General features: G+C 52.0%; 2 protein-coding genes across 3 annotated transcripts; both read left to right on the forward strand.

Moving 5' to 3' along the window:
* The first annotated feature begins 659 nt into the window (after positions 1 to 659).
* Positions 660 to 2,699, forward strand: LOC144144743 (alpha-(1,3)-fucosyltransferase 7-like). The gene has a single exon (XM_077676260.1). It carries the CDS (start codon positions 1,035 to 1,037, stop codon positions 2,424 to 2,426), a length of 1,392 nt encoding a protein of 463 aa, XP_077532386.1. The 5' UTR covers positions 660 to 1,034; the 3' UTR covers positions 2,427 to 2,699.
* A 15,444-nt stretch (positions 2,700 to 18,143) lies between these two features.
* LOC144146764 (alpha-(1,3)-fucosyltransferase 7-like) lies at positions 18,144 to 20,374 on the forward strand. Of its 2 annotated transcripts, none has more exons than XM_077678693.1 (2): positions 18,144 to 18,499; positions 18,712 to 20,374. In XM_077678693.1, the coding sequence occupies exon 2, from the start codon at positions 18,715 to 18,717 to the stop codon at positions 20,092 to 20,094; it is 1,380 nt and encodes a 459-aa protein (XP_077534819.1). In that variant the 5' UTR covers positions 18,144 to 18,499; positions 18,712 to 18,714; the 3' UTR covers positions 20,095 to 20,374. The 2 variants fall into 2 exon arrangements, with proteins under 2 accessions (XP_077534819.1, XP_077534818.1); XM_077678692.1 differs by having other exon boundaries at positions 18,144 to 18,413.
* Positions 20,375 to 20,871: the final 497 nt, after the last annotated feature.

Genomic DNA, 20,871 nt, shown 5'->3' on the forward strand with positions numbered 1-20,871 from the left:
GGCTGCACGGTTCTTTTTTATCAGTGAAATAGCACAATAGCTGATGGGCCTTGTGAAAGGCACATGGTTTGCGCGTATAAACATCTTTATTTTTTTTAGTCCTGAGCGATTCCATGTCATCAGTGAGCTGTGCTAGCGGCCCTACAATTGGCGCAGTCGACAGGAAGGTGCAACTGCTCGTGTGAAACACAGCCTAGAACATGCTTTCATCTTATGTATGAATAACGGATGGAAGGTTTATAGCTTGCGATACAAAAAGGGTTATCGGTAGTTATTATGTGATGATAGGCAGAATTTGTGGAACCGCCCGTCTCCTCTGCCCCCTTCCCCGCACTGTAATCGATTTTCTTGTTCAGGGGGACGGCCCCCTCGCACACCACCTTTCCAGCGTACGCCAGTTCTGCAACGCATTAGCGCAGGGGGTCTGTGTGTTTTCGGATGTACCAGAGGCCGGTTTCGGCGCGTGTCATGTTTTAGCCTTGAAAATTTCTTACTTCGCCCGACTTATCAAACAAGACACCATAACAATATCTGTCTTGATACTTATTTGGCTTTTTTGTATCTGTCGTGGCCCGTCTTCAGTAGCTTCAAAAAAGGCCATTGAATGTTACTTTTTTTTTACTTTAAATTGTGGTCCGTAGCGGCCACAATTTCTTAGACTTCAGTAAGGAAATCCGTGGATTCGCAGCCGCCGAGCGCACATAGTTGGACGTAAGTCTGCGGGCTCTCTTGGGATTTATTTGTTCACGTCACTTTTTAAGCTTACTCCAAGTGCGTCTGTAACGACACATTGCGTAAGCGCTTTTCTTTTTCCCGTCAGTACACAGAACAAAATTTCTTCAGGCTTAGGTAGAGGCTCCCAGATGACACGCACGGCTACTCGCGGCCAGCGACGCTACGTGTGTGCAGCCACTACAAGCAAACTAAACTGGAATGACCCGTCGTGTTTGTTTCCCCGCAGAATCGCAGTCATTTGAACGTCTGTTGGCGAATTCCCTATATAATATTTCTGTTGTTATTTCCCCTGGCAGAACATGGACGATCCGCGCAATGGTCCGCTACATCTTCCGCTGCAAGAACTGCACGTTCTGGAGGACCCACCAGCACAATACTTGGCGGTTCTACCTGTACGCCAGCCGCGGTCGGTGCGTGTGGGATGGAAACGCTGGATTGAGCTTGGGGCGCTCATGGTTCTACTGCTGCTTGCGATTCGCTTAATCGTTTCGCTTTGCTATCACGTCTTCGGTTGGGGCCTTGCGGATGCGGCAGAAAACTGGAATCCGCGGTCGCTTCCGCCCATGCAGCAGTCGCCACCCTGGCGTACTTGGCGAAACCGAAGCACCGACGTCCGCCTTCCCCGCATTCTGCAGTGGACTGGCGAGCATGCGCGGGTCAGCCGGCCGTGGGCTGAAGCATGGCCGCCTAATCGAGGCTTGTCATTCGGGAGGATCATTAACGTGACCTCGTGTGCTACCCCTTCCCAGGCCGGCGTAGGCAGCGGTCAATGCATTGTGTCTGCTCGGCGGGGCTTTCTCTCCGACAGCGACGCAGTCGTTTTCCACGGGGGCCACTTCGCCATTACCGACCTCCCCAACTTTCGAGCGGTCCCTCAGATGTGGGTCTTCTGGGCCCACAACTGGCCGCCGAAGAACGAGACTCAGCTGCCACACTTCCTGGAGGCCTTTCCGACGCTGTTCAACTGGACTATGAGCCGTAGAGAAGATTCGGACGTGCGCATCCCGTCGAAGGTTTGGCGTCTGAACGCGACGGTGAAAAAAAGCGGCGGACCGAATAAGGAGCGCAAAGCGGTTGCCTGGATTGCCAGCGAACGCGAGCAGTCGCGCAACCGTACGGCGCTGCAGATGCTGAGCGTGAACGCCTCATCCGGCGCCTCGAATCGAGTCAAGCTACACATTCTGACCCGTTGCGGGCATGGTCAGTGCTTGTCTTCAGCGGACTGCATGCGACGCGTCGCAGACGCTTATCGCTTCGTCCTCGTGGAGCTGTCGCCCGATTGCTTCGAGAGCGTGTACGACGTGATCTACGAAGCCTTCAAGTACGACATTGTGCCCGTCGTTTTGGCGACGCCCAACGTGACGCTCGACGTTCCTCCAAACTCGGTCATCGACTCGGCGGAGCTGCAGCAGCCTGGGCAACTGGCTGCGTTCCTGCGGGTCTTGATGGCTGACGCCAGCAAGTACGAGTCGTTCTTCGCCTGGAAGTGCAAGTACCACGTGGGAAACCTCGAGGAACTCATGTGCCCGCTTTGCGTAGCGCTCCTGGAACAACCTATGCGCCCGGGAGACCGCCTGGACCTGAAGGAGTGGCATATGCGTCGTGCCTCGAGCCCCGACGAAAAGCCACTGTATGGGGTCGACGACTCATTCGAGGAGATTGAGGACGAGTTTGAGGAGGCTGTGGAGTAAGCGGGAATGCGTGTTCGCGGCATGGTTATCCCAGTTGGCTTTTGCTCGCACTAATATTATGAGCGGTTCCTTGCGCTTCTTGCATGCTTTACGTATGCGTATTTCACTTGTGTGATGCTCTACAAAAGGCATCCTCTTGTTAATTCTTAGCTTGTTTTCGCCATCGATAAATTGCTCATTTTAACTTTGTGTTTTGCGTCAATATTTCGGCATCCACTCCAGGTGTATCCTTCTTATTTTTATGTCGTATAAACTAGGTGTTCGTCTAATAAACACGCGTTGCTCTGATTTTCAAGTCTTGTTTCAGTCCGTGGTTCCCCATCACTTTTACCTGCTGACAGGTCCCTTGGACCAGCGCGTGCGCCAACCGTGAAAGTCGTGATTACCACGAATCGTGAAAGCACGGCCTGTGTAGACTCTGAATCTGGTATGTTAGTGGAGCGTAAAACGACGCAAAAGTGCGCCGTATGTGCGTTTCAAAACTAAAATTGTGAGGTGATGACGCGAGCAAAACTTAAAAAACACGCTGCGCTGCCAGTTACAGTAGATATTACCCGGACGCATGTTTCCGTTTCGTATACGGCACACAAGTGAAAGCAAGTAGTACATCTGCTTACTTGCTTTAAAGCGACATTCTTTAGACTGCACCTGACTTGTGGTGAAAGCACTGATCTCCACCAGAGTTGCTGGATGGCGCTTCGAGCTCTCCGGCGCGCGCTCGTCCCGGAAGTCGGGCCGTTCCAGCATAGCGCATGCTACGCATGGGCTGGTTTCGCACGCATTCCGCCAAAAATGCCTGCTTGTTGCGCCGTCAACTGCACAAGCAGACCAGAGAAGTCGTCTGGGAAGACGTTCTACTTGGAAGTATTACAATATTCTGTACGACGTGCGTGATACAGAGCGAAACGCAAATGTCATATCAGTGTCGTTTTTAAGCTGGGGCTCTTGTTACGCAGATTCCCTCGCTCTAAGCCGGATTTATACCGGCGTTGGGTGGCCAACCTATACCCTAGTTACACGGCGAAATTAACCGCAGTTAATTTTAACCGTGGTTACTAAACTTTAACCGCGGTTATTGCCAACTGCGGTTTTGGATGTAACACGCGAAATTGCAAGTTTGGTAACCGCAGTCACTTGATTATGAGCGCAACAAAAATAAATTACCACACTTTTATCTTCACGATAAAAAAAAGAGAAGCAGTGTAGACAAAAAGAAATATCGTTAAAGCATTCGCTTCTGCCACAAACGCAACGCACTCGTGCGCGGCGAGAAGAGGGGCTTCCCCAACAGCTCGCAACCGGCTTGGTTTGCTTAGGTCTGTTCGGTGTTGGGAACTTTCATCTTAGTATCGCGGTAGATATTTGACCACCGCTATCTCTACAACTGCGAATTACAATCCATAGCACAATTTTTCACCGCACTAACATCCTTTTCTCGAAAGCGGAAGTTCTTTTCCGCGATCAGATTGATTTCGAAGAGCGGCGATGCGATAAGCTGCCGTGGTCTGGGATGGTTCGGGCCGCAAGCAGTGCCGTGCGGGCAGGCGCGCCGGCGTGTTTACAGGCACAGCCGACGCGCGCGCCGATCGTTTCCGAGTGCTGAAAACGCTTCAAGATTGCCTGCTATATCCATTTTTGGCGGACGACGCGCGGAATTTACAAATTTAGCACGGCTTTTGTCGTAGTTGATCGGGCGGATCGGGAAACGAGCCGCTGCTGGCGGGCAGTCGCGATGATTGCGAGAGCGATGCAAAGAACGCAAGCGCGTCTTGGGGACAGCTTTTGGGCGCCCGCTATTTGAGAACCTTTGTCTCTTCCGAACGCCAGGTGATTTTTTTTTTTTTCGCCTCCGCTGATGCGCCGCCACTTGCGTCCGAACTGAATTGTGCGATTTTGAGCACTGCGGCTGCAGAAACTGCGGTTAGCGTGACCGAACTGAGGCGCCAAGCTCAGTTTGCGCTAACCATGGTTAGCGACGTAACCGCAGTTTCGTCTGTCGTGTAACGCAGCAAACTGTGGTTTTGTCTAACCGCGGTTTGCTTAACCGTGGTTAACTGTGCCCGTGTAACTAGCTCTCCATCCCCAGGCAGCAGGCTCTGCAGTGACCACTTTACTGACAACTGTTTTGACAGAACGGGCGCACGAACTCGGCTACAGCCTGACGCCGTGCCCACGTTGTTTTCTTTCTAGCATAAATACCTAGCATAAATCTTGTTAGAGCTGCGTCGTCTCTCAAACCAAGAACCAAGTGACATTTTCGTTCTCCTTTGCAATTAAATTCTGCTTCATATTAACGTCGCATATTTCGGTATTGCATATGTTGCGATCTGAACGCAATGTGTATAGCCAAAATGCAATAAAGTGAGAACAAAATGCCAAAATGCGCCAATGGGGAAGCTTATCAGCGGTTGAGAAGTGTAGCAGACGCCTGACTTCCGGGACGAGTCGTTGAACTTCCGGTGGCCGTGCGCGCGCCAGGCCGCGACAGCGGCGAAGCGCCATCCAGCAACTAAGTGGAGATCAGTGGATGAAAGGCCTAGTGTGTTGTAAATCGTGTAGGTAGGTCTTTCCAGACCGACCAAATGTTGTCCAGATATCTAGCGCGGCTGTATATTTCGCAATTCTCCAAGGCACGAAAGACCACAATTAGGTCCGCTTCATGGTGCGATACCTTTAACCAGGGGTTCTGTTAGTATTTTACAGCCTATCCGAAAATTGCGGTTCAATTAACGCTTGCACTACTAGCGGGGATCACTGCGACCGCGTTGCAGCGCTCGCCTGGCTATGTAACACGTGCCAATTTTTCAACCAATGACATTTTTGTGCCAATCACGCGTATTTTTTGTTGCGTGCTTGGATCTGTACTGCCTGCGGGCCTCTGATCGTGCCTCAGTGCTCCACCCACAAGCACATTCGTACATACCAATACCAGAAACTAGAGGCGACGGTGGCGCGGCAAATCATTCTATCACCATGGAGCGGTTTGTGTGACGTAGACTTGTCATTTCCGAACCTAGCTTAACTTGAGGTTTGACTGTTGCTATGTGTCCTTGGCTTCGGTTTTTTTTTTTTTTTTGCGCCTTCAGTTTTGGTTGCCGCGTCGAAAGTGTTGACGGCTCATTCTGCGGCAGTATTTCTGTTAGCGTCCGAGTCCCGTGGCTACAGTAAGCAAATATCGCTCGGCTGGGATGAAATGGATGGGAAAAGCCGTACCACCACCGTGTAGCCTCTACTCTAGCACTAGTCATGTTATACGACATTTCTCACAACGGACGCAAACTCAGGATTCCGAAACAAATAGACGGTACGACCACGCTGTTTTATCCTAGTGTTTCATCCGAAAGACAAGGCTAGTTCTGTAGCGGCTCAGCCGAACAAAAATTGTCGCAGCTTGCAGGGGTTCAAGGCTAAAGAAACAGCACAGCTGGCGGCCCCTCTCCCTTCGTCGGAGACCCGTATGTTGCATCATTATCATCATCATCAACAACCGCAGTCCACTTGGTTTAATGCAGGACGAAGGCCTTTCCCATCGACCTCTAACCGCTTCGGTCCCGCTCCACTAGAGTTTATTTCTTGCCTCCGAATTTCCCTATTTCGTCCCTTCATTGAGTAATTGGCCTACCTCTTTTTCTAGACCAGTCTATCGGTATCCACTCCGTGACCCAGGTTCTCCGCCAATTGTCATTTCGCACAATTACGTGACCCGAATCCTATGGCGCTGCTAAGTCCACAGAGAACTAGGACCACAAACCCAACTTCAGTGGTTCCCCGCACACATGGGGGAAGTCTCCGAGAACCATCGTAATGGCAACGAGACGGCACATTCCAGGGTGCGCGAGCTACCAAACTGCGCCGGTGACGACCGCCCGTGGTACTGCACCAAGGACGGAATGACGAGATACAACAAAATCCCCAAGGCCTTCCGCTTGGCCCGACGAACCTTCCCTCAGCCCAGCGCAAGCTGGACAGGTCACACACGGTCGCACTCAGGCAACTGCAGCCGCGCACGTACCCTAGTCCAGCACAATATCACAGAATCTTTCAAGAAAAATACACAACGAATAAGGTGTAAGGTCTGCCGCAAAAAGGTAGCCACTGTTACGAATCGGCCAGCAACACGTGTTTTTCCGCATCAGCGACCACGTGGGAATCGACCATGTGCGCCCACGTGTCGGTGAATCGTACTTCGTGTCTCGCCATGCCGGGTCAATCACCTCGCTTTGCAACGTGCTTCCGGCAGCTGCCAGCGCCACACCCTTCAGGCACCTGCGCGTCGGAGAGTCCCGCCCTGACCTACCCGGCTTAGACTTTTCGCTATCAGCGCGATCAGAGTTGATAGCGCGACCTCGGCACCTTTCAAGGACACTCTCCCCCCTCTCTCGGACGCCACGAGGGGCGAAGATGACTGGCGATCTTGGAAAGACTGTGCGTGTGTGTGTCGGTGATTTCGTGGCGTGTTACTCTTGGGGGCGTTTTTTGGGTATAAAAGAAGCAGCACAAACGCTGATATTCATTCCTGTCTGAGCAGCGAATCCATGCGGTCGCTCTGCTCCTGTCCTGTATTGTAACCTCGCCCGTCGGGGCATTGTATGTTTTTTTTAAGTATGTATGTATGTATGTATTTAAGCGCGAAGAGGAACGCGAGGAAAGAAAGCGCGAAGAGGAACGCGAGGAAAGAAAGCGCGAAGAGGAACGCGAGGAAAGAAAGCGCGAAGAGGAACGCGAAGAAAGAAAGCGAGAACAGAAGCAAGAGAGGCAGAAACAGGAACGCGAGGAGAAGGAACGGGAGCGACAGCATGAGCTGGAAATGAAGCGTCTAGACGTCGAGGCGTCTCGAACTAGACGTCAGAGTGGCAGCAGCGTGCAGTCTGCGGCGACTGACCGACCTACGTTGCGAATGTGTGACCTAATGCGACCCTACAAGGTAGGAGAAGACATCGGTCTTTTTTTGGTCAACTTCGAGCGTACGTGTGAGAGGGCCCAGTTTAGCCGAGACTCATGGCCGCAAAAGCTGCTTACGCTTTTGCCAGGGGAGGCATCCGACGTGATGGCCCGCTTGCCAAAGGAGGAGGCGGAGGACTACCAGAAAGTCAAGTCTAGCCTCCTGCGTAAGTACAGGCTGTCAGCAGAGGCGTTTCGCCAGAAGTTCCGGGAAGCCGAGAAAGCTAGAGGCGAGTCGTACTCGGAGTTCGCCTACAAGCTTAAGGCCAATATGGAAGAGTGGCTCAAAGAGGCAGAAGCTTTCGGAGAGCACGACAAAGTAGTTGAGTGCTTCGGTCTTGAGCAGTTTTACCGCCGACTACCGGAGAACCTGAGACTCTGGGTGCAAGATAGGCCAGGGGTAAAAACTGTGGATCAGGCAGCTCAACTAGCCGACGAGTTCGTCGCACGTCGAGGTGCGCAGGGGCCGAGAGACGGCCAAAAAGAGTTCAGGCCGAGGCCTGATAAGTCAGGGCCGAAAGGCAGAGCTCCCCAGGTAGACGGTGGAGCAAGGGAAGTCGTTGTCGTGGATAGAGAAACTGGCCACAATAACGAACAGAGAGCAGCAGACGCTGAGGAGCAGCGCAGAAAGAAAGGTTTCGAAGCGCGCAGACAGGCTGCGTGTTACAACTGCGGCGAGGCGGGACATTTTGCTGCCAGTTGTAAGAAGGGAAAACTAGTCTTTCACGTACTAGATCAAAGTGAGGACAGCAGGCAGTTTCTAGAGCCGTACGTACGGTAGCTAGTTGTCAACGGTAAACCGTGCAGAGTTCTTCGCGACTCCGCAGCGACGGTAGACATGGTCCACCCTTCGTACGTGGAACCGGATCAGCTAACAGGGAAGTGTGTTTGGGTAAAGCCAGCCGTAGGTGCACGAAACGTTCGTCTACCGATTGCTAAGGTCAGCATCGGAGGTCCGTTTGGTGAACTTGTGACGCAGGCAGCAGTATCCCCACAACTACTTCCGGAGTACAAGTACCTATTCTCGAACAGGTCAGATCAGCTGTTAAGGGGAAAGGGGTACAATTTTGAGAAACTGCCGAGGAAAGAACCAGCTGGGCTCGCTGCGAAGAGCTCGAGTAACGATAGGGTCGCCACCTCTGTGAGGAATGGCGAAACTCAGACAGAAAGCGATGATGGGGCATTTCTAGAGACTCACGACGGAGGGCAGCGTAATTACACTGTGTGTAAGGTCCCTACGGTGAGCGGGGATGTTTCGTCGCCATGTTCAAAGTGCGCTAGATCACTGGAATCCCTGAAAACGGCTGTCGACCCGAACGCGAGCAGTTCGCGGGCAACTGAACCGTCTTTTGAGACAGGGCAGCCTAGGTGTAGTGTGGTTCTAGCAGGAAGGAAGGAGAACGGAAACACGCTTCGGTCTTCGCGTGCCGAGGTTGTCGCTGAAAGCGCGAGGGACGACGAGGTAGTGACTGTTGGTAACTGCAAGGTGTCTAATGGGCTCGTCGTGCCCGTTTCACTCCCAGCTGATGCTCCCGTCGGTAGGCCAACATCGGCTGAGCTAGTTGAGGTTCCGGTGGCGCCTGTGGCTGAACCGAAGTCGGGAACGTTCCGGCGTTTGCTTGCCGAACGCGTTCGTAAAAAGGCGAGCAATGAGGAGGTAGCAAAAACATCAGCGCGTAATTGTGGCGCGTGTTTCAGTGCGAGCAAAGCCGTGAGCTCGCATCGCGCCGAGGGAACGGCGCCTAGAAGCCATGCGCGCCTAACGTATGAACGGGGGAAAATCCCGCTCGCTCCTCCGCGCGCTCGACCTTTGTCGAACAAGACGACCGGTGTTATTTCACACGGTCACAGCAGCGTTGAGAGAACGGCTGCAACTAAAGTGCGATACAGAAAGGGAAAAGCTCAAGGCATTGACGAGAGCTCAAATCGCAGCTCACGGCGCGAGAAGTGGCCTGTTGACGCCTGACTTTCTCCAATTTCTTTGTTTTTCCTGAAGCAGGTTTCGCCTTTATGATTACGTTTTTTTGTGTGTGTGTATGGGACATTTCCAATCACGCGAAATGTCACCTTTCAAGTTTGTGCACTTGTCTAAAGTACTGCTGGGCTAAAAATATTACTAGTGTAGTTAGTTATTAGCGTATTTTTTCGCATCTAAAAGCCTGGTAGATCTTCAGTGGGGATTTGTCTTCGCACTGGCCGGCGATGCGGTTGTGTCTTGCTGTGTTGTTCTGTTGCTTGCCTGACCAATCCAGAGACGTTCTTGGGGAGCCACTTCTCGTCCAGTGATCGGCCATGTGAAGCTCCAGCACGGTATCGTACAGCCCAGGCCTGGAGTCGAGCGTCTGCTGAGCACTTCCCTGCGAAAGCATCCCTCCGGACAACGGTTGAAGACCCTTATCCATCGTGGATCTCGGACCCCCGGCGGAGAAGCTGTTACGAATCGGCCAGCAACACGTGTTTTTCCGCATCAGCGACCACGTGGGAATCGACCATGTGCGCCCACGTGTCGGTGAATCGTACTTCGTGTCTCGCCATGCCGGGTCAATCACCTCGCTTTGCAACGTGCTTCCGGCAGCTGCCAGCGCCACACCCTTCAGGCACCTGCGCGTCGGAGAGTCCCGCCCTGACCTTCCGGGCTTAGACTTTTCGCTATCAGCGCGATCAGAGTTGATAGCGCGACCCCGGCACCTTTCAAGGACACTCTCCCCCCTCTCTCGGACGCCACGAGGGGCGAAGATGACTCGCGATCTTGGAAAGACTGTGCGTGTGTGTGTCGGTGATTTCGTGGCGTGTTACTCTTGGGGGCGTTTTTTGGGTATAAAAGAAGCAGCACAAACGCTGATATTCATTCCTGTCTGAGCAGCGAATCCATGCGGTCGCTCTGCTCCTGTCCTGTATTGTAACCTCGCCCGTCGGGCCATTGTATGTTTTTTTGGCTTCGGCTCACCTCTCGCTATGAAGTAAACAGTTACGTTATCCTACTGCTCTGGACTTCTTCACGGCTGCAACACCGGCTGGCCGCTCGCATCATACACGCTACCCATCGTATGTTGGAGGCCACGGAGAAAAGATCGGGTGCCCCCGCCCGGTCGCAACACCACCCTAACTCGCATGCTCTGGGACTGTACCAAAGGTCCGTACGGGGTGCTACCTCCGGAACCTCCCGCCGCGGCTGTCCGCTGCCCTGTGTAGCATCGACGGCCAACTCAGGACCGTCCAGCAGGCCTGTGAGGCGGTGAAGCGGCAGGACTTCGATGCCCCCAAACGGGTGAAGAGGTCCAGTGGTGAGGCCCCCGAGCGGGTGACTTAGGCCCGGTCAACGAAAGCTCTGAAGGCATTCAATAAAGGTTTTACCAACCAACCAACCAACTACTTCAATCGTTATTTGTTTCATTGCCCGTGCTACTCACGTGACGGCGCGTAAGAAGAACGGCGGCACGCGGAGGAGAGCTCTCACTGTGGGAAAGCTGCAACGTGAAGGGCAGCAGGAGTAACTGGTGCAGGAGTGCTGGAAGGGCAGGAGTAATTTGTGTTGAAAGACTAAGAAAGGAACGGTAAGAAAGAGGCGCGGACACTTGGTGGCAGTAACGGAGTGTTTGGTAATTGCTGAGCTTTCGCTTTAAACCATAGACTTTAGTGCCCGAGGAATGTTTATCTCTGAAGCGCTGAAGGCGTTCGTCTCTCAGAAGAAAACTAAGGTACATGCACGTACTTTCGTTTTGACACAATACTCAACTAGATAAGAGTGCCTATTGATGGCTAATATACTCAAAATTACCCAAAAATCTGTCGAGGTGATGAATAGACGTGGAAGCTTCAGGTCTAAGTCATATTTTGAATGGCGTGCGACTTTGGTGGTGATTGCGTGCCAATAACACACACAACGGGACTTTCGTTTTCCAATTCCTCGCGCGAGCTTTTTACCTCTACCCCTCAAGGATTCTTTCGAGACCGTTGGTGTCAACAGAAAACTCCCGCGAACAAATAAATTAATTTACTGGTACCGCCAGGAATCGAAACTGGAACTGATAAAGTAACAAAGCGAGAGCCCGTTGTCTTATCGATTTAGCTACGAGCCCACGCGGAGACCGGGACGACAGGTGGTGCACTCACCAAGCACATCTACGGGTTTACCCCCTGCATTCTTGCTGAATGCCACGTGATAGCGTCATGAGGCCTCTCGCGCCGCTGTGCGCTATGCCAACGGCACGTCTAGCGGCCCTGTGAGCACCTTGCGCGTGTGCTAGGAGTTACAAAATTTAAAGTAAGCTCACACCAACGCATGACATCTCGCTTCTAGTACGCCGATGTGCTAAAGCCTGTAGCCTCCAGTGTTAACGTAAAAAATCTCAGCTCCTTTTCGTCCCCCCTCACACCAAACGACACCTCAAGGAACACATTCAAATACTCCTTGATGGCTAGGCCCTCACTCCAAGCCCCAGAATCAAGATCCTGGGCCTATATCTTCAGGCCTATACGAAGAATTACGTATCCTTGCAGCGCCTCAAACACAGCATCAATAAAATCATACACATAATCAGGCGAGTTCCCACCAGGAAGCGAGGCCTCAAGGAATCAGACACCTTTGGATTAGTTCAAGCTTTTGTATTCTCTAGAATCACATACGTCAACCCCTGTATTCTTCTCGGTAAGGAGGACATAAAGATGCTTTATATAATGATTAGAAGGCGGTTGAGCAAGCCATTGGTCTTCCCATGAGTGCGTCCACAGAGAGGCTGCTTAGCACGGGGCTCTACAACACGGTGGAAGAGCTGATAGAGGGCCATCTTTCTATCCAGGAGCTCCGAATGAGCGGAACTGCGGCGGGTCACCGCATCCTTCACCACATTGGCTGGGCAGCACAGAATGTCAGTCCGCTTGATGTACTCCCGGACTTTTGGTGACACGAACTACATATGCGCCCTTTGCTTAGAAATATAAACCCCTCACATGACGAGGGTCGCCGACAAGCTCGGGCTCAAGCGCTCAACACCACCCTCGGTGGGGATCATGCAGTAATCTTCACAGACGCCTCCCAACATCGAGTGCAGCAGTACGCCATCATCGTGGCGACCTCCAGAACCAACCTCCTTGCTCGTGCCTCACTCAAGACCGAACACATGACGGCAGCAGAAGAGGCAGCCATCGCCTTGGCTCTCACTCAACCAGAGGTTCGTAAGGTAGTCACTGATTCCCAACAAGCCTACCGGAATTACAAGTAGGGTTAGGTGTACCGACCTGCACAAGGTGGGCTAAAAACTCACTCCCCAAATGGTTTCACTCAGCTCATCTGGACACCCCTTGTTAAGATCGAGGGGTTGCATCGAGTGGTTACGAAGACTGGCCGGATAGGTTTTTTTTCTTTGTTTGTTTTGACTATGAGCGCCGGAGGTTGGAGCAGCCTTTCGAGTGCCTTTTTTTTTTTTTTTTTTCTCTTGTGGTCGGGGGCCGCGGACCCCGCTCAACGCGTCGGCAGCGGAAAGGAACCGTTTGCCGCTAATTATCGGAAGCAGGAGAGGGGCGAGGCCGTGTGGTGCATTGCTCGCACCGGGCGCGTCGGGTGTCAAGTTCGGGAGCGGACCGGAAGCGGCCGGTTGTAAATCGCTCGGCAGACTCGACGTAAAGACGCGAAATGTCAAAGTGGTGGCGGCCACTTTCTTTAAACAAATCACGACACTGTGCCGGTCTGTTTTGAAATGGGGAATTCGAGGAATGACCGGAAGCAGCTGCAGGTGGCCGCTGAAAAGCGGGGATGAAGCGAGGGCGGCGATCCGCGTAAACAAACTGCGCCAGCACGACACAGATGTGCATTGGAACGACGGTTCGGGATTTATTGCTTTCGGTCCCTGTGAGGCTACTCCTAAATCAGTGTACCAACGCGTCAGACTTGGGCAGTTTATTGGTTTTTAGTGTCGCGGCTTCCGGTGCGAATCCTTTCTGAGTATTGACGTCTAGTTTGCATGGGAATGGGAAAGGAGTGTTGGACAAGGGGTGGGCCAATTGCCTAATTATGAGCTCCGCCTGTGGGTGACTGTGCGGCCTATAAACGGCCAGAACTGTTAATTATGTGCCCTCCTCTCTTCCTTTATTCCCGCCTTCCTTGGAGGCGTGGTTTTTTTAATAAAACCGAGGTGTTTATTGTAGAGGAGAGGAGAGAGCCCCTTGTGATGCGAGCTCGTCCCGAGCTCGTCTCTAGCTCGGATCTACGATGTCAGTTGTAACTTTTTTGTAAATATTGTAATAAAGTGCAAATATCGTGGAGCAGCCCGTCGTCAGCTATGTGCCTTCGATCAACAATCCATCTTCAACATCGACCGACTTCATCCATCCCCGTTAATTTCAACTCCCCCTCACACTTCCATGGAGGGCAACGAATACGCCCACCAAGTCTGAGCTTTTACCCCCCGCGCTATGGAGCTGCACAAAGACAGTCACCCGCTTGTCTCGTTCAGGGACAGAATCCAGCATTATCGCCTTCTGAGACAGACCCTATTTTCATCTTACCCTGACCTTTCCATAGAACAAAAAAACTACCCTGCGGCTCATAAAATCCGTCTCCTTCCCACACCCGACGCGTCTTCACTTAATGCACCGGAATCGATACGACGCTCAATTTAAATTTTGCTCCGAAGTAGGAACACTCTGCCACATACTCGGGGTGTGCGACTTTAGCCCTGAGCAACCTCCTCTCTTTCCGTAAACTACCGAACAAGAGCAATGGGAGATGCTGCTCTCCAACTCCTCTCTGCCTACCCAGCTTCAGCTGGTGGACAGAGCACAGGTGGCGCGGACTGAATCGGGGCTACAGTGAAGAAGGAACCACTACCCCGGGCCAGCAGCGGTTCCATAGATTGGTTTTGGAGGGGGCGAATTTTTTTTTTTTTTTTGAGGGGGGGGGGAGACAGGGGGCGGGGGCGAAAGAACAACTGCCAACCTTCTTGTACCAGTTTTTCGGAGGAGGTTACAACCATAACGGCGTGCGCAGGTATGCGAATAACACGCTTGCTCACAATCACTTGGCGGCGAAGTGGTTTTTGGCCACCCTTCTGCGGTACAGCGGCTGGCCCCAGCACGCATTTCTGAAGGTCGCAACACGTTTGCGACCTCGCACAAGTGGGATGCTTAAAAAAAAGTAAAAAGCTGAAGACCCCTTTGTGGGGGGGCGATCGCCCCCTTCGCCATCCCCTCACCCCCACCCCCCTTGGATCCACTACTGCCCTGGGCCGCACTGTGGGCCGTTCAGAAATCTGAATAGAAGTATTTCCTCCTCGTCTTCCTCCTCCTGCTCCTCCTTCGTCTCTGCCGCCGATCTCGTCACCTCCGTCCGCGACGGCAGAGACGGAGAAGTGAGATCGTCTAATACTGGTTTTGAGCTTTAATTTTACATAAAAAAAGAGTTTCCACTCATGTGCTACACCAATACAACTCAACCAACCACCGTTCATGCATCATGCAATAATTTAATCTTACCAAGAATATCTCGTTGAAGTAATAGATGGTGTGGTTAAGTGAATTTCACTTCTCTCTCGTTTCACTATTTGTAGAGCGACGTGAGTGAATTTATGTGACGTCGCATGGGTAATTGTTGTGGGTGCCGTTCACAGCTTTGCTTTCCAACCACATTCACAGGATGGCTTGGCGCTAATTTTTTTCTCATTGCTCTATGCCGCCGTTATGATCATTGGGCAGTTCACATAACGTCACATTTGTTTCCACTTCGCGGTTCATCACCGCCGCCATTTTGTTGCGTATGCGTTTTAGTCGGTCCACCCTAGTAGAGGCTTAGCTTGTCCTCCCTGCGCGGCGTCTGCGCGCAACTGACGTCGTTGATTGATTGATTGTAGGGTTTAACGCCCCGACGCAACGCAGGCGATGGGGCGCGCCGTAGTGGAGGGCTCCGGACTAATTTTGACAACCTGGCCATCTTTAACGTTCACCGAAATCTCGTGTACACGGCCATTCTTGCTTTTCGCCTCCATCAGAAAAGCGTACGCGCCGCGGACGACTGACGTCGTTCTGGATGCGAATCCAAGATAACGCGTGTAAGGGCATTTCAGCGCAAGTGCGTCTAAAGATGCCGTTTTGCTATATATTCGGTGGTGTTGTTAGCAAACCACCCGGACGAAATGAACGGTGAGGAGGTATATTAGGTAATCTCGCAACACTGATGAATGACAAAATGGCCGCCGTTGCTGACATGCGTGACTCAGTGGCGGTTTTCCCATACCTTATCTACTGACACTACGCCCCGCTTCTCTGGCGCCAAATGCTGGGTCCTGCTTAGCCTTGAACTGCTCTATTTAGTGACACTAATCCTGCCTAGCCTTCAAGCATAATCTGTAACCATAAATGTTTGACTGGAACACATGGTGTGACGGGGTCCCAATGTTCCCAGGCGCCGTATCATTCATAATGCGGTTTCGATGCTTGTTTTCCGGCTTCTTTAAGGTACACTGAAGCAAATTAGTCAAGCTCCATTTTCTGCTTGCAGTGCGTAGACTTGTTCAAATAAACACACTTATCATCGTTCACCCGGTCGATAAAGCGGTGTTTATTTTATAAATCCTAGGGTGCCTCGATTCACGTTTCCGCCGTACAGGATGGAGACACGTATGCGCTGGCGCCACCATTTTGGGTCATTCGATCGCCGCCGCAGCAAGTCATTGTATCAAAACCGCGCTGTAATTAGCGCGGCTACGCGGTTTACTCGAGAAGTTTGACTCATATTATCTGTTTCGCGTCGCTGGGTTTTGTGGGAAACGAAAAGAACAGCGCGTTGAGCATTTTGACCCAATTGCGGCGGCACGGGACCCACCCTTCAAAGGGTGTCTCCACATAAATTACCGAAAAAAGACACGGTCTGCGGCGGCCGCGCCAACTAAAGCAGCCACGTCCATACACGGTGCTGCCTGATAGGACGATGTCAAAGATTAGAATTCAAATCAGTTATGGTTTCGGTTCGGTGAAACAACATGTGTGGCATCCGAGGTTATTGTTGGATGGGCATTACCGATATCTCAGTAATCGACATAACACGCTTATGCCATTTTGTTGGCTGTAAAATTCATCAGATAAGCCTGCCAGCAACGCTCGTTATCGCAGCAGTCACTAGCCGAGGCGCATGCAGTAGACGAACGCCATTCGCGTTACCGGAGACGCTCAAATGCAATGCGCTGTTACGCCACCTTTTGAGCTTGCCTGCCTAGTGCCTGTATCGTAAGAGGCGTGCTCGCAACAGCAAAATGGTCAGCTGATTCAGGACTGTACCCGCAAGCAGTCAGTGATAATGGCAACACCACGCCAACGAGAACTCGCCAGCGCCTCAGTGTCCGTCTGCGCGCTTTATGCGAACTCGCCCGTGAGGCAACGGACGTTACAGCGTCAGAATGGTGAATTCGGTAGAGAAACCATTGCCAAAAAACAAAAAAATCACTTGGAAAAGAAAACATGTGGTATTGGGAACTTGAACTTGCGAACCAATATTAAATAGTGCTCCAAACCCCTCGGCCATGAGCCCGTGCTGCAAGTGTCGGAAATATAACGTTTATAATGTATAGCAGTTTACATTTTTAAAAAAGTTTTTAATTCCTTAGTGCATAGCTCTATTCACTTCGCTGACGCTTCTCCCGCTTTCAAATGGCCGTATATTTTCCTACTAGCGTACCAGTCAGCAAAGCGTCGCATGTGCTCTTGTGTGGAGCGACTTGGGCTACAACTACAAACTAACCTCCAAACTTGGACTACAGTTCACAAACTAGTCGCGGGTTCGATTCCCGGCCGCGGCGGTCGCTTTTCTGATGGAGGCGAAAAGCAAAAACGCCCGTGTGTACGAGATTTCGGCGCACGATAAAGATCCCCAGGTGGTCAAAATTAATCCGGAGCCCTCCACTACGGCGCGCCTCATCGCCTGCGTTGCGTCGGCGCGTTAAACCCCACAATCAATCAATCAAGTTCACAAACTAACAAACTAAAGGCGCATTCTTCATAGAAAAAACGTGTCGTCGCTAAGTTTCGACTGTGCGAACAAATTGCCACGACGAGCCGGCGGCCGGCCGATTGATTGTGTCGGAAGGTCGGCGAGCCATGCAGTAGCGCATTCAAGCTAAATGAAATCTTCTTTTGACGTCGTGTGCAACGTCATAGGAAATAGACGAGCAGGATGCGGAGAGGAGAACAGCCTTTTCGAATTGATTTTTTTACTGAATAAACTCGCCTAAACGTAGCGAGAGGGGTCGAAAGATGGCCTAGAAACTCCAGTCTACAATTTGCGTTAGTTATCCCTCAATGTGTATAAATCACTTCAGTACCCCTTTACACGAACTCTGAGCTATATGCTGTATGCCTTATTAGCCTGACGCATGCGTTCGGTGTCTTGGGCCTTGGCGCTTGGCGTTTTTGCCCACGGAGATGAAACCGTTGGGGGGTAGAGGTATCCGGCCTTGCTCTAAAAATCTATACGTTAGTTATCGGCTGCTTACTTCGTTTTTCTTCTAGTAAAATTGGAAATTGGCTGATCGTAGAGGGGAAAGGCACACGATTGGCGCCTTTAGCTTGCAACACCGTTGGTTATCATCGGTAATCATGCGATGATAGGCAGAGTTTGGGGCATAGCCCTTTCCCTCTTCACTCCTCCACGCACTGTAATCGATTTTTTTTTTTACAGGGGGACGGCCCCCTCGCCCACCACCTTTCCTGCCTACGCCGGTTCTGAAACGTTTTAACGCAGGGGGTCTGTGGCTTTTGCAACGTAGCAGAGAGGCCAGTTTGCCACCAGTGATGCTTTCTCGGCCCCGTTTCGGCGCGTGTCATATTATACCGCGACAATTTGCGATTTCGCCCGACTTATCAAACAAACCATATCTGTATTGATAATTAAGAGGCCTTCTTTTTTATATTCGTCTTGGCTTTCTTGTTCAGTAGCGTGGGAGAAAGGGCGTTGAACGTTACTTTTTTTCGCTTTAAAATGTGGGCCGTACCGCCCACAGTTTGTTAGACTTCAGTCAAAAAATCCGTCGATTCGCAGCCGCCGAGCGCACATAGTTGGACGTAAGTAAGCCTGCGGGCTTTCCTGGGGTTTATTTTTCACGTCACTTTTTAAGCGTAGTCCAAGTGCTTCTCTAACGACAGATTGCGTAAGCGGTTTATTTTTTTCTGGGTAGTTAAAAGAATACAATTTCTTCGGGCTTCGGTCTACGCCCCCATATTATGCGCGCGTCTGCTTGGAGAGAACGACACTACGTGCGAGTAGCGACTAAAAGCAACTTAAACTCGCAGAACCGCACGCATTTCATCGTCTATTTGCGAATTCCCTGTCTAATTTTTCTGGTGTTCTCTCCGCTGACAGAAAATGGGCGACGTCCGCGATGGTCCGCCAAATCTTCCACAGCAAGCAGACGACGTTCAAGATGACAACGAAAGCCAGCCAAGGTCAACAACACCGATGTGCACACGTGCGATTTGGGTTGGAGGGATCACGATTGTACTGCTGTTTGTGGTTGCACTGGGCCTTTGCTATTACTTTCACGTCTTTGGTTGGGGTCTTACAGAAGAGGAGGCGATAAAAAACTGGAATCCGCAGTCGCTTCCGCCCATGCAGCAGTCGCCGCCCTGGGTTACTTGGCGAAACCGCACCACCGGCGTCCGCCTTCCCCGCATCTTGCAGTGGGCAGGCGAGCCTGCGCGGGTCAGCCGGCGGTCGGCTGAAGCATTTCCGTCTAATCGAGACTCTTCACCGGGGAGGCGCATTAACGTGACCTCGTGCGCCACTCCTTCCCTGACGGGCGTCCGCAGCGGTCACTGTCTGGTTACTGCTCGGCGTGACTTACTTTCCGAGAGCGACGCAGTCGTTTTCCACGGGGGCCACTTCGCCATTACCGACCTCCCCAACTTTCGAGCGGTCCTTCAGATGTGGGTCTTCTGGGCCCACAACTGGCCGCCGAAGAACGAGTCTCAGCTGCCACGCTTCCTGACCCTGGAGGGCCTGCCGACGCTCTTCAACTGGACCATGAGTCGTAGAGAAGATTCGGACGTGCGTATCCCGTCGAAAGTTTGGCGTCTGAACGCGGCGGTGGAGAAGAAAAGCGGCGGACCGAAGAAGGAGCGAAAAGCGGTAGCCTGGATTGCCAGCAAGCGCGAGCAGTCGCGCAACCGTGCGGCGCTGCAGATGCTGAGTGTGAACGCCTCATCCGGCGCCTCAAATCGAGTCAAGCTGCACATTCTGACCCGTTGCGGGCATGGTCAGTGCTTGTCTTCAGCGGACTGCATGCAACGCGTCGCAGACGCTTATCACTTCGTCCTCGTAGAGCTGTCGCCCGATTGCTTCGAGAGCGCGTACGACGTGATCTACGAAGCCTTCAAGTACGACATTGTGCCCGTCGTTCTGGCGCCACCCGACGTGACGCTCGACGTTCCTCCAAACTCGGTCGTCAACTCGGCAGAGCTGCAGCAGCCTGGGCAGCTGGCTGCGTTCCTGCGGGAGTTGATGGCCGACGCAAGCAAGTACGACTCCTTCTTCGCCTGGAAGCGCACGTACCACGTAGCAAACCTCGAGGAACTCATGTGCCCGCTTTGTGTCGCGCTCCTGGAACAACCTATGCGCCCGGGAGATCGCCTGGACCTGAAGGAGTGGCATATGCGTCGTGCCTCGAGCCCCGCGGATAAGCCACTGTACGGGGTCGACGGCTCGTTTGAGGAGATAGAGAACGAATATGGAGAGATTCAGGACTGAGCAGATCTTTGCTTGTCACATGGTTATCCCTACAGCCAGTTGGTGCGCTAATTGTATCAGGCGTTCCTTGGGCTCCTTGAAAGCTTTGTATACGCGCATTTTAGTTCTGTGATGATAAAAAGAGGCATCCTCCTGCTTCTTGGCGTGTTGTCCCCGATCACTTCCTTACTAATTTCAACATCTTCTTTCGCATGAATATTTGTGCATTCACTCGAGATGTGTGCCTATTTTTATGTCGGCTAAGCTACGTGTTCGTCTAATAAAGACACGTAGTTCTGAATTTCAAGTCTCGTTATTTCGGGGCGCGGTTGAACACTCCTTTTATCTGCTGGCAGGTCCCTCGGACTCGCGCATGCGCCAACTGTGAAAGACGTGATTGCACGAATCCTGGAAGCATTGCTGGGGGAGACGCTGTCTTATATCTGCGTGGAGCGTACAACGACCGAACAGTTCGCAGTGTGTGCGTTTCAAAAGTAAAATTGGAAAGTGGTGACGCGAGCAAGACTTCAAAAGCACGCAATGCTGCCTGTTACTTCTGAAAGTGTCACCCAGACGCGTCATTCCGCTTTGCATACGATACAGAACTGAAACCAAGTACTGTCATCTACTTTATTGCTTTTAATACCAGCGCCGTTCCTTTAACCGGTAGAGCTGCTTAGCCTGACTGATGAAAGCGAAAAAGCCCGTGTGTTCGAGATTTCAGCGCACGTTAAAGATATCCGGCTGGTCAAAATTAATGCGGGGCCCTCCAATTTGCGCGCCTTACCGCCTGTGTTG

The sequence above is a fragment of the Haemaphysalis longicornis genome, unplaced genomic scaffold, assembly GCF_048455015.1.
Source record: "Haemaphysalis longicornis isolate Haplotype H1 unplaced genomic scaffold, Haemaphysalis longicornis Haplotype H1 scaffold_7, whole genome shotgun sequence".
NCBI lineage: Eukaryota > Metazoa > Arthropoda > Arachnida > Ixodida > Ixodidae > Haemaphysalis > Haemaphysalis longicornis.

Excerpts from the sequence above, each read along its gene's own strand:
- LOC144144743 (XM_077676260.1), top strand. The coding sequence starts at position 1,035 with ATGGACGATCCGCGCAATGGTCCGCTACATCTTCCGCTGCAAGAACTG.
- LOC144146764 (XM_077678693.1), top strand. The coding sequence starts at position 18,715 with ATGGGCGACGTCCGCGATGGTCCGCCAAATCTTCCACAGCAAGCAGAC.